This window comes from Pundamilia nyererei, unplaced genomic scaffold (assembly GCF_000239375.1).
Source record: "Pundamilia nyererei isolate P.nyererei 1_Seehausen unplaced genomic scaffold, PunNye1.0 scaffold00150, whole genome shotgun sequence".
Classification (NCBI taxonomy): Eukaryota; Metazoa; Chordata; class Actinopteri; order Cichliformes; family Cichlidae; genus Pundamilia; species Pundamilia nyererei.
The window spans coordinates 1,123,958-1,136,932 of NW_005187551.1; the positions used below are offsets into that span (position 1 = coordinate 1,123,958).

A 12,975-nucleotide genomic window follows, 5' to 3' on the forward strand; every position below is an offset into this window, starting at 1 on the left:
CTCGCCCTATGACAGCTGGGATAGGCTCCAGCGCCCCCCGCGACCCTGAAAAGGATAAGCGGAAGCGAATGGATGGATGGATGGAAGGGAACAATCTTGTCACTATACTATCTTTGCCTGGCTCAACAGCTGGGTGGAACTTGGACAAAAAAAAAGTTGCTTCAATGACATTTTGTATAGTGATGGCTCTTTGAGGGCGAGACAAGCCAGTTGTTAACATTAAGTGTTTATTTTCGCTGCTGTGCCATGGATTTTAATGTAAAACGGCTAGCCGCAGACGCCGGTACTTTTCTGAGCCGAGCGGTACAAGTAAGTCTACTCATTTAGTTCATAGGAATTGTTGCTAGCCAACGTTAGCCACTGTGAGGTAGCCTTAGCTTCCTTGCTAAAGAGCTAACGTTACCGTGATTGTTACTTTGTAGCTTAGCAGTTACACCTAAATGTAACTTATTTTCTATAATTTGCATTGTAGGATGTATTTAAAAAGCACGTGCGTCACCCAGGTTGTGTTAACACTAAGCTATTTGTTCAACTTAACTATCATTGAAGGCCTCAACACCGTCACATGAAGCTATCAACAGCAGCTGGCAGATAGCGCTAACCTTTATTTTCCGAGCTTAATAACGTTGCTTAGCTCTTTACTCTCAGTCATCTTGTGTGTATCTTTGAATACATCTGTGAAAGCTACAACTCGCATGCGCAATGTAAACGCATATTTTTTAATTTTTCAGTTTACAGAAGAGAAGCTTGGTCAGGCTGAAAAGACAGAATTGGATGCCCATTTGGAGAAACTTTTGATCAGAGCTGAGAGCACCAAGCAATGGACAGAAAAGATTATGAAGCAGACAGAAGTCTTACTACAGCCCAACCCCAGTAAGATCACTCTTTTTGACTTTCGAAGGACTGACACTGACATCTCTAAGCAGAACAGGGCACCCACCCACACAATGTTCTTATAGACCTGCAACCTGATATTCAGGAATCAGGAATTCCCTGAAGAGCAGCTCAATAAAGATGAAAGATTTGTCGCTGCCACTAAGGCTCACATTAAAAGCTTTACTTCTCAGAGAGGGTGTTTGACTTCCACGGGTATGTAGGGTGCCTGTGAAGTCTGTAAACTCAGCTGTGCATCCTCCTCACTTCACACCATGATGTCGCATCTCTGCAGCCGAACACCAGCATAGGCACAACAAACACAGACCGACCATCTGGCGGTTGCAGTCTTGTGCAACAGTCATAGACACGGTAAATGGGATTTTACTGTGTTCACGTTAAACACAGCACAGATAATCTTTCACGTGATGTAGTAACATGAAACAAATTACAGCGGTTTCCGAGAGACGCTGGCTTGTAGTTTGTCATAGCTGTCACAATGAAAGCTTTCAGTGTGGGTCTTTAAGTCGGGCTGTCTGAAGCATACTAAAGTCACTCCCTGCATTTGGCTCGCTCACTGTAGTCCTGTGACTTTGTAATTGAGTTTTCTCCTTGCGCTCTGCAGATGTCCGGCTAGAAGAATTTGTTTATGAGAAACTGGAGAAGAAGGTCCCCACACGTATGAACAATCATGAGCTGCTGGGACAGTCCATGATTGAATCAGGGAATGAATTTGGTCCTGGAACTGCCTATGGTGAGTGCCACGGTGAAACACTGACAAGTACTGGGGCTGTAGTCGATCAAAGACTGTCTTTGCTCAGGGAAAGAAAGTCTGCACATTACCTCCAGATTAAATAAATCAGCTACAGAGCGGCTAGCCCAGTTAGACTGCATGAATTATAAATACGCATAAAAACCTAATATTTGCACCATATTTAATGATTTTCACTTTGTTTTTTGTATTAAAATGGGAAAAGACTTTGAGCCAGGTACTCTGCACTTGCACACAGTCTCATGATATCTGAATAATGCTAATAATAATGCTAATAGGCCTGTCTCAGCTGTGGCTGGATGCATCTGCCGTTAGAAAGCCGATAGACCAAAGCTACTCTGGCTTTGATTTGTTCACTCACAAAGCTTCATACATTAAACAGCAAATCTGGCAGAAAAACCTAAATCATGCCCCAGTTTTCCCAGGTAGTCTGTTCCTTTTCCAGAAATAATTAGCTACTATTGATGGAGATTTTTTTTTTGTCCTTCTTAAAGTAATGTTGTTGTGAGTTTAATGAGAATTTGCACAGTCGGAGCAATCAACCTGAGATGACCCCAGTCCTACTGGGAACACCAGCTGAGCTGAAACTTTGTGGTCTTTATTTTGCTGATTTGAATCTTTAACAAAAAATTAGTTTAAACCCTACAAAGGCAACTAAAAGAGGCCTTATAGCAACTCAGGTCAGAGTAGCTGTTTGATCATTAGCAAGCCTCCTGACATTACACAATGGACAAAAGACTAAAAGAAATTACGGTCGCTCTAGATGTTCAGTTGTTAATAGAATATAAATGCACGATTGACAGTGGGAAGGAAAAACACCCTTTTAACAGGAAGAAACATCCCACAGAACCAGGCTCAAGTAACCAGGCAGTTACTTGGTTAGCAGGGAGGGGAGGGAGACAGGACAAAAGACACACTGTGGAAGAGAGCCAGAGATTAATAATAACTACTGGTTACATGCAGGGTGGTGTGAACAAAGAGGAAATGCAGTGCATCATGCGTCGCTCCCAGTAGCCAAGGTCTGTTGCAGCATCACTAAGGATCCAGTCACCTGGTCCAGCCCTAACTAAAAGCTTTATCAGAAGGAAAGATTTTTAAGCCTAATCTTAAAAATCTCTAAATATTTCTCAAAACATCATCAGCTTGTTTGGTATTCCAGTATTCTGTCTCATGAAGCGTGTAAAACAGAGTTAAACTCTGGTTTGTTTGCTTTAAAGAACATTTTGATGATTTGAGAACCATCTTCTGCTATTTTCAGTCCCAGCCAGGCCCTTTATCAGTGTCAAGCTGAAACAATATCACCATTCTCCCTCCCAGGTTTTCTGCTGGCACTAAACTTTCCTTTTGCTGCTGACCATTGTAGGAAACGCTCTGATAAAATGTGGAGAGACGGAGAAGCAGATTGGTGGGGCAGAACGGGAGTTCATCCAGAGTGCCGCCATCAACTTCCTGACACCGTTCAGAAACTTCTTAGAGGGCGACTTCAAAACTATTCTGGTGAGTTGGACCCGCAGGCTACCTGTCCTGAATCACTTTCGCTTTTTCCCGGACTTTGACCTTTAAATCTGGATCTCATTCACAACAGTGACGGCTGCAGAGGGTCAACGAGAATAGCTTTAATGATTATAGCCATTATTTTACAAAGTACTGAAAGATCCTGTTGAAGTCTGTACTTTATGCTCACTTCAGTTTAGAGTCTAGTGTTCAGACTGTCAGGTGTGTGCAAACTCACACTGTGATTATAGAAAACAAGCCCTTATAAGCGTGTTATAATCTAAAGTAAACACCTGATGAATGAAGTAGAAGCCTTGTTTACAATGTGCTGTGTCCATGTGTCGTTTATCTGTGAGACTTTTGTGTTGTGATTTGTGTCCAGAAAGAGAGGAAGCTGCTGCAGGTTAAACGCCTGGATCTGGATGCAGCCAAAACCAGACTAAAGAAAGCCAGGATGGCTGATGCAAGAGCTGCAGTAAGGACACACACACACGCTGATAGAACAGCTTAGTGAATTCTGCTTTTAGTACATTCACTGGCTAACGTCTTCGCTGGGGAAGAAAATCTATCGGGCGTGTCCCACTGTCACTCTGTCTGAAGTCACACAAGTACTGCCTGACACACTATGTTACACAACACAAGGCTGACCATTTTATTTCTTGTGACATGCAAAGAGTCACATGAGCCACCATGGGAAGTTTTAGAGTTCCCTTTTCTTAATTTAATCTCATGCTTTGTGTTCATGTTCTTCAGACAGACTGTTGAAACTCTTGATTAAACCAAGTGTGGCAACAAAGCATGTCCTTATTCTGGTTGTGAGGTGGCCAGGTGTGTGGGTGTAGGTGTGTGTGGGTGTGAGGAGCATGTATTTGTCCTTGTACCACATGGTGTGCCACAGTTTGCACGTAAAAGCCTTGTTTAATATGTAAGCTCACTGGCCAATTGATTAGGTACACGTTGTTACTATTAGGTTGGACCTTCTTCTGCCATCATAACCTCCTTAATTCTTCCTGGCAAGCATAAAACAAGGAGCTGGAAACAATCTTCAGACATTTTGGTCTATAATGCAAATCCACAATATCCCAAGGATGCTAGTTTGGATTGACATCTGATAACTCTGTGTGAGATATGGTACGTTATCCTGAGCCATGTTAAAAAATGTCACTGAACAGTTTTAATGCTCATTTTAATGCTCTGTTTGAACTTCAGCGAGGTTGTAAGCCATCAGCTATGTGATTGGCTGATTTAGGTTTGTGTTAATGAGTGGTTGAACCTAATAAACTGTCCAATGAATGAAATATAAGTGGTGACGTGTTTAAAAATATTTTATTACGTATTCGCTCTTAGTAGAAACTCTTGTGTTCTTCTCCACTGTTGTCACATAATTGCCAATTAACAATATAACATTAAACCATATATGAGGAGTGCATATTTGGCTGTAATGTCTTGTAATGTGTGTATTACTACAAATTCAAAGCTGCCCCTATTGTTCTCTGCTCTCCCACTCAAACTGAGCTCAGAAAGTTGTTTAAACATTTAAGTTATTAAGTGCTAAATATAATGGTATGTATTCATTTTTAATCTACGTGCATAATGTGTAGCGCTCAACTGTTTTTGTCTACAAGCAAAAAGAGTTTTCTGTAATGTTAATGGGTATTTATGTGCTTTGATTTTGTTTAAGGGGATATGACTCTCACAGCTAAGACTGTCTGAAGATGGTCTCACTAATGACCTCAGTTTTTTTTATCATTTTAGGCTTGAATTATTTTCAGCTTACATCCAAAGCATTCAGGTTGTCAGTAAGGAAATAGGTTAGATGTGTCTGAGCCGGTGTTGCTGTACAAATACTGAACAGAAGCAGTACAGTATCATGTAAGAGCCGTAGATGACAGTATCCCAGCAGTCCCAGTCTTCAGTGTTTCCAGAAAACATTCGTATCTTTTGCTCACAGTTTCCCTTGGGAAGAAACAATCTCACTGAAACAGAGTGAGCATAACTTCCTCCTCCTTATGATCGTCTGTTCTATTATCTCTTGTAGGATATTTAAAGTGTTTTAATGTAGCATTTTCAAACAGCACAGTCTAGTGAGTACTGTTGCTTTAATTGTGTGTTAAATCTCTAAAAACAGCTTTTTGTATCCACATCATCTGAGTAAACATCTTCACTCATGAGTGAGAACACTGTAAACTAAACATGTGAGACGTAAATAGTCATTTCTCTAATCTTAAGCTGAATCATGGTGTGACATAAGGAGGGTAGCACACAGATCAGCGGGCGTCTGAGGAGAAACGGTTGATGTGCTACATGATCACGGTGCGGTTTTGTCAGAGCATGCCACTGTTGCACTTTCGCACAAACGCAGTGTGTACGCTTGTTTTGTGTTGGCTGTGGCTGTGCAGCAGCTGGAGCTCTAACTACTGTGTCACTGTTTTTAAAACGCAAAGCAGCAGATGTGAGCAGAGGAAGTGACAGAGGTGAGTGGAATGTTGGAGCCATCTTTGAACTGAACACACATGCACAGACAAAGCCTCCTGGTAGTAGTGTCAACAGCTGCTGTCGATTTCTCCATCTCCTCCATCACACATGCTGTGATACCTCATGGAAATGAAATCCTTGCAGACAAACCTGACAGGGACCAAACACTGCAGAAGCTTCCATCCTCCACAGCTCTCCCTCAGCCTGTGAAGTAGGCTGTGGCGCGCGCAGGACAGCGAGGCCATTGTCCACATGTTTATCGGACCTCTTAGCCATCCCAGCAGACCTCATATTGAATTGGCTTGCTCAGTATACGGAAAAGGAAACGTCATGTTCAGCTGTGTCTTTGTCCCTGTTTATCCATACTGCAAATCGTGTTATTTTTCCTTTTTTTAAAGACATCTGACTCATTCCATAAAAGTCGTATATTATGAAAAGCACAGATCCACACTCTGCCAACTAAACCCATCTTTTTTTTTTTCATCTTTAAATCATATTTCCTTTAGCCTCGCCTACGCTTTTCCTTATCTGTGTCATCTTTGTCATCCATAGCCTTGAAAGTTTTGAAATGAGGTTTTTCTGTAAATTATAGTTTCCTTTCTTCATTCACAGGCAGAGCAGGAACTCAAGATGACCCAGAGCGAGTTCGACCGGCAGGCAGAAATCACCAGACTGCTGTTAGAAGGCGTCAGCAGCACCCATGTATGTAGTAAGGATGTTCCTGGTGACTGATTTCTTAGTTCTTAATTAAACTGACTGACTAGTTAGTCTACAAACACTCAGATATCAAGTTAGGTTTCAGGATCCTTTCATGTACAATGTCTGTCTAAACAAATCCATTTGAAACCATTAACCACATTCTTCAGTAATGAGTCCTAGTTTCAGTGCCGGTACACTGTGTGGCACCTCACACTGTGCATAAGGAACGTTGCACATTATGAACATTTCACACAGACGATGAAGAAGAAAAAAAACCTTGGAAAAAAACTGATATTAAACATGATATGAAGCCCACACCTCGCTCTCTACAGCCATCTCCTCCAGCTTATCTGGGGGGAACACAGAGGCGTTCCCAGGCCAGCTGAGAGATGTGTTTTCTGCAGCGTGTCCTGGTTCTACCCCAGGAGGAAACCACCTCAACTGGCTCCTTTCAATGTAGAGGAGCAGCAACTGTACTCTGAGCCCCTCCCAAATGACTGAGTTCCTGAGCTTATCTCTAAGGCAGAGGCCAGCCACCTTTAGGAGGAAGCTCGTTTCCACCGCTTGTATCATGATCTCATTTATTTGCGTTCAAAATAACTAACAATAATAGGCTTAACAAATATTTATGGTGTTTTTTTCCTACAACATGTGGAGGCTGCAGCTCCATCTTGTGGAAGACACAACAATTTACCAGCATTGGGCTTCTGTTAAAATGTTAACAATTAGATTACACGACTAGTACATGTGGTTCCTACTAGTAAGAATGGCAACGATTAGTCGACGTGTGGCGTACGGCCCTAATATGTAGCCCAGCTAACACTGTTACTGTGTTATAGTGCTGCTTTCTGTGCTGCTGCCTGTCTGAAAAATGAAACCAAGTAAATAAAACATTGTTTAACACTGGGAGGACTGCACTCTTGTTTTCCTCTTATTGATGTTTCACTAATGCCGTCTCACCTCTAGGCACACCACCTACGCTGCTTGAATGACTTTGTGGAGGCCGAGACTACTTACTACGCACAGTGTTACCATTACATGGTGGATCTCCAAAAGCAGCTTGGCAGGTGAAATACTACTGCTACGTTTCATTCCTTATGTCAAGAATATATCTTACTCTGCTGTTAGAAAACATGAGGTTTTTGATATCAGCGATGATACGTAGCTGTTCTGAACCACACGACTGGAGCATCTGTGAAAAGTGCACAAGCAATCCTCATCAGTATTTTTCAAACGGAACCTGTGTTTTGTTATTACTCATAATAGTTTTAATGTACTCTGACAGTAAAGAAGATGAGTCATTCTACTCATCATTTTGATGTTATTCACTTTTATAGCCTGACTCATCAAACAAAAGTGTTTTAACGATGTTTTTGTCATTTGTGTTTGTTAATATCTAAGTTAGCAAGTCTGAGGAGGGTTGCAAAAAATTTCCTCCCTTTGAACTGTAAAAAAAATGAAAGAGTAATGCTGACAAATTTAATTGAGAGAGAGATAACACTGAACTTGAACTCAAACACTCATTGTGGTTCTGGGGTTCCCCAGCAGTCCACAGTTGCTTATCGTCTCCTCCTCCCTCCAGTTTCCCCACATCGTTCTCTAACAACAACCAATCGTCAGTGTCGGGCGGGGCCAGCATCTCGGTGCCCACCATACCAATGTCCGCCTCCCTGCCCAGTGTGTCTGCAGGCCGCAGCAGCTCCTCGGCTTCAGGTGGATTCAGTGAATTGCGCAGCTCCAACGGCAGCCGGAAAGCCCGGGTCCTTTATGACTACGATGCTGGCAACAGCAGTGAGCTTTCCCTGCTGGCTGATGAGGTGAGGATGAAATAATCACTGTTCCTTCTCAGTTTAACTTCATGCAAGAATCCAGAAGATTGAGAAGCCTATTTTAGTCATTTTCTTCACGTGTCTTTAACCGCATGGTCCTGTAGCAGTTCCTCTATCATAACCTCTATTCAGCAGAACATAGGCCACTCCTCTTCCTTGCGATTGAGTAACCATGAAGCAAGATTACCTTATTTTACATTCAGAAAAAACCCCAGTCTGATGCTGCAATTGTGAGCTAACGTTGCAGCCTGAGCCGCTATCTATAACAGATGTGATCATTTAATGCAGTTTTGCATTTGTGCTTCCAGGTGATTGTAGTCAGCAGCGTCCCAGGCATGGATTCAGACTGGCTCATGGGCGAGCGAGGCAGCCAGAAAGGCAAAGTGCCAATCACCTACCTGGAGCTGCTTAACTGAGACCCAGTCCTCTCTCTCTCGCTCTCTCTCGCTCTCTCTCGCTCTGCCCCTCTATCTGTCCAGCCCTCAGTAACCAGCTGTGATCTCATATTTATATGCAGGGCCAGGCGTCACTTTCTCCTCCATTCAGCCGTTTAGAATGAGTTTTATTTGCAGGAAGGAGGCGTGCCACTTGTTGCAGACATGAATTGGGATGAATAAAATGGAGAGAAGGGAAAGCAAACTGACCCATCCTCTCATGTGTATGCCATACATTTGTAAAACCTGCTTCCTTGCCTTTTTTTCTCTTTGATGCCATACGACCTGAAACATGTGCCAGAACATCTCCCAAACTGTAACTTTGGAAAAACAAACTTTGTTTACAGCATATGTATATCTCAGATGGTGACCGTCATGTTTTTCCCTTGCATTTTTGTTCTTGTGTGTAAGTAGTGATACAGAGAAGACTTTTAATTTGGTTAAAAAAAAAAAAGCACTTCAGTTTGAAGTGATGCTGATCTTCTTAAAGTCTTATTTTATAAATGATCTTGTGATGCAGTAGCAGCTGTTGTGGTTTAGCCTGAATATGAATTGTTTGTAACAGTGTTGTCAGTCAGCTTTACTCACACGGAGCCTCGAGACAACATGTGCCCTCTCACAGTCAGTGCCTTTTTGCAGCTAAACCAGCAGTATTGAGGCTGTCAGATAAGCCTCCTCTACAAGTGTTCAATCCTGATATTTGTACTCGGCTCATGCACAATTTAGGTCGAATATTTATCATCCACAAACAGCGACTGCGTTTGACACATTGGTGATTTTGGTCAGCTTGGTGTTTGATTTTTTGATTTTTATTTAAAGGCCCGAAAGAAAACATTTAATTTAACATTTAATCTACCTTTTTTCCATTACTAACATCCCTCATCAGTTTCCCATAAACATGCATTTCAAACTATTATGTAGACAATTTCTCCAAAATATTTTGTTACATTCTGGGAGATTTCAGTATGCTATCCCTCGGCTGCTTTTTTGTTTTGTGCATGTAACTGATAAGATGACACAGTTGTAAAAAGAAGGAAAAACCCCCAATAAGATGCATAAAATAAAGTGTTTAGAGACTGGATGCGTGTAAATTTGCTCCCCTCACTCTCGAGTGTTCATGTTCACTGATGGAACCACCAGAGGGCAGGACAAGCAGGGAACACACACAGTCTCGAATCAGCTGGATGATACATTTGTAGCAACTGCTTCCTCCTTTTATGTGCAGAAGAACATACTAAACAGATTTTTGTTGAAGTAAAAATTCAGACATCGGAAGACTTATTTCAAAAGCGTTCTTTGGTTTGAACACGTGCTACCGCAACAGTATTTACAAGGCAGTTACTGGGCCACAACTGGGAGGAGAGGTTGAACCCGAGGACTAAAATAAATTCATAATGTCCACTATACTTTAGAGCCAGCTGCTTCGATCACTGCAGAGATTTTGTTAATGTAAAACTGACCCCACTGATTCTCAGTATGCTATATTTTCAAATTAAAGTAGCCTATCTTTACCCCGGTGTTTGGGCTCTCTCCTGACCTATTCTCCGGTGACTTCCACATCTCCCAGAAGAGCCTCATGCTGCAGCGCTAGCAGCTGTGGACCACAAACCTACCTACAAATCCCCAGATAATAACTGACCCAGCTGGACATAATATCTTTATCTGAAGATGATTTAAAGGGTTAGCTAAATCCTCTTGGTCTGTGTACATTAATCTGTGTTGTAGTTTTTGCCTTTTTTGACCTTAACATGTCACAGTAATTTCATTAAATGAGCCTGTAAAGTTGTCTCTAGCTTCTGTTAGCCAGATAATCAAGAAAGCTCTTTTCTAGCTCAACAGTAAGTCCAGCACAAAGGGGCCTCATCCTGGCCTTTCAGAGGAGCAGGAAGGGTTAAGAGGAAGTGGAATTTTGCAAACTGCCTGTTGACTAAGAAGTTGCCTCAACATTAATATACAAAGGGCAATATTTTCATTTTCCAGCATGCACTCATCAGCGAAACTTCAGACATTAACTGCTTCCCTTTGGCCTCAGCAGCCTTCAGTAGCACTTACCGAAAGGGTTTTTTGAGTGTATTGTTAACACGAATTATTTAAACGGTGAAGGAGAAAATCTTCTGACAGTAAGAATAAGATCCGTTGAATCATGTGAACTCTGAAATGAAGCAGCAGCCTGACAGTGACTCACTGGCCCCAGTAAAACCACAGCAGTTACATTAACTCGTCGGTTGTGCAGCACTCAGTGCTCCCTAACTCTGCATTTATGTTTTTCCAGATCTTTCACAATTCATATTGTTGCCTTTCTAAAAATAACCCACACACTTCATGCAGATGATCAGATGAGTGATAGCCTGTCAGAGAAGAGGCATTTCCTCTTTCATCCGTCCTTATTGACTTTCAGATGCTGCACTAAAAGCACTTGTTAACATCTGCCATTTCAGCAGTGGATCTCAGCTTGACATCAGACGGTTTCATCTTTTTGACAGATGCCTCGACAATATCCTGTATAGGGGCAACAATGTTTTTCGAAGTGCAAAAAGTCACGTATTTGTCCGTTTTTATCGGCAAAGGTTGGCGCAGGAAAAATCAGGGTGAAAATGTGAAGTGTGATAACCTGAAATGTACCGATGCTCATCTGGTACATCTGCTGAATAAGCCAGTTCAGATATGGCAACGTCTTGGCCACATGTTTTTGCCACGCAGCAGCTAAATCATACAGATTAGAAGGGCAAGTCAAGTGCACGAACCTTCATGAGATCTCTCCTGGATGTGTCAGAGCAAAAATATGTACAAAGGTTATATCTTATCTACTTTCGCTGCTGACGTTTATGACTTTGAGTGACAATAGCTGCAGATACTGAATAGATTACAGTCAAATGTGATGCAAATTTTTGTTTTCTGGATAAAATGGAAATGTCTATGGTGATTCTTAAAGGTTTCTTCTGGTGCCACACCAGGTCAAATGCTCATTGTTTTAATTAACCAAAGACCTGAAAACAACCTTACTGTCAGTTGCCAAGGAAGTCTTGCCACTCGGGGCATCCTGGTAATTTCTCTGGGCATTACCTTTGAAACCTGTATATAAATGAAATGTGATAGAGACATAACTGTAATTGGTCACGAGTTAATAAAATGGTATACAAATGGTAAACTAGCTAAAAGAAAGCTTCTAACACACATCCGTCCTCTAATGGATACATCAGGGGTTGTAGAATTGATAAACTGCAACAGTAACTCAACTAATCACTCCTTACTTGTATGAAGAAGAACTTATCTGAAAGCACAACACGGTGAACCTCGAAGCAGATGGGTTACACAAGCAGATGACCCCAGCTGGTGCTGCTCTGCTGAGAACAGAAAACAGAGGCTACAATTCTCGCAAAATTAGAAAACAAAAGACTGGAAAAATGTTGCCTGGTCTGTTGAGACGTACAGATAGTAGGTTTGGAATTGCTGTAAACAACATGTAAGCATAGATCATCATCTTGCTTGGTATCACCTTTTCCTGCACTTTGTTGAATCTGTGCAATAAAGCCTTGAGGCAAAAGGAGGTGCAACCCCGTACTGCCAAGGCGTACCTAATAAAGAGGCAGATAATTTTCTATTTGAATGTTGATTGCTGGTTCAGCCTTTGGAGAGAGAGACAGACAAATCCCACCTTGGTGCCTATCGATTCCTATTGATGATGCAATTATGGGACATTTTACATTACCTTTGCCCAACACAGATAAGTGTTAAAAGTATTAAGTACTAGAGTTTTGTATCAACTATTGTATCAAGCTGTATCAAGTTCAGATTAAGAGTGCAAAAAGTGGTAAAAGGCAATTAAAGCAGCAGTTATAGGGAAGCAAATTTTGATGGGGCACATTGAATTATTCATCTGGGAAGACTGATCTATATGACTTTGGCTTAAATTCTGTTTGTACTGTTTACTTGCTCAACTTATCTGTGACATTTGAATTGTTTCATGATTTGTGTGGCAGTTAACAACTGGAAAGAACTGCTTGGTTTTGTTTTTTTGGTTTTTTTTTTACTTTTTTTGCAGTGTTATTTCTGCAACAACTCAACAACAATGAAGAATATCAAAGGATTATTTGATATTCCCTCTCTTATAATAGTTTCTCTGCTTCTGTTGGCCTGCTAAATCTAAAAACCAAAACCCCCAAATCTATATGCATACTATATGTTTAGCACACTTGCTAAAAGCGCGCCAAACATGCTAAAGTCAGCTTGCTATTTGTTTAGCATACTAAACAGGCTAAAGATGTGAAGCCTTTAACTCAAAATGCTATACCTATATGTGACAGTGTGCACACCTGCATTAGACCAATCCAGTCACGTGTCACTTCTCTTTTCACATTTCCATTGATTAATCTGCAAGAAACTATGACTACGAGAGAAG

General features: G+C 41.5%; 1 protein-coding gene across 1 annotated transcript; it reads left to right on the forward strand.

Moving 5' to 3' along the window:
• Nucleotides 1–79: 79 nt before the first annotated feature.
• Nucleotides 80–8,821, forward strand: sh3glb1a (SH3-domain GRB2-like endophilin B1a). Its single transcript, XM_005744891.1, has 9 exons — nucleotides 80–309; nucleotides 732–873; nucleotides 1,499–1,627; nucleotides 3,009–3,142; nucleotides 3,522–3,614; nucleotides 6,227–6,316; nucleotides 7,280–7,380; nucleotides 7,896–8,130; nucleotides 8,451–8,821. The coding sequence occupies exons 1-9, from the start codon at nucleotides 247–249 to the stop codon at nucleotides 8,556–8,558; spliced, it is 1,095 nt and encodes a 364-aa protein (XP_005744948.1). The 5' UTR covers nucleotides 80–246; the 3' UTR covers nucleotides 8,559–8,821.
• Nucleotides 8,822–12,975: the final 4,154 nt, after the last annotated feature.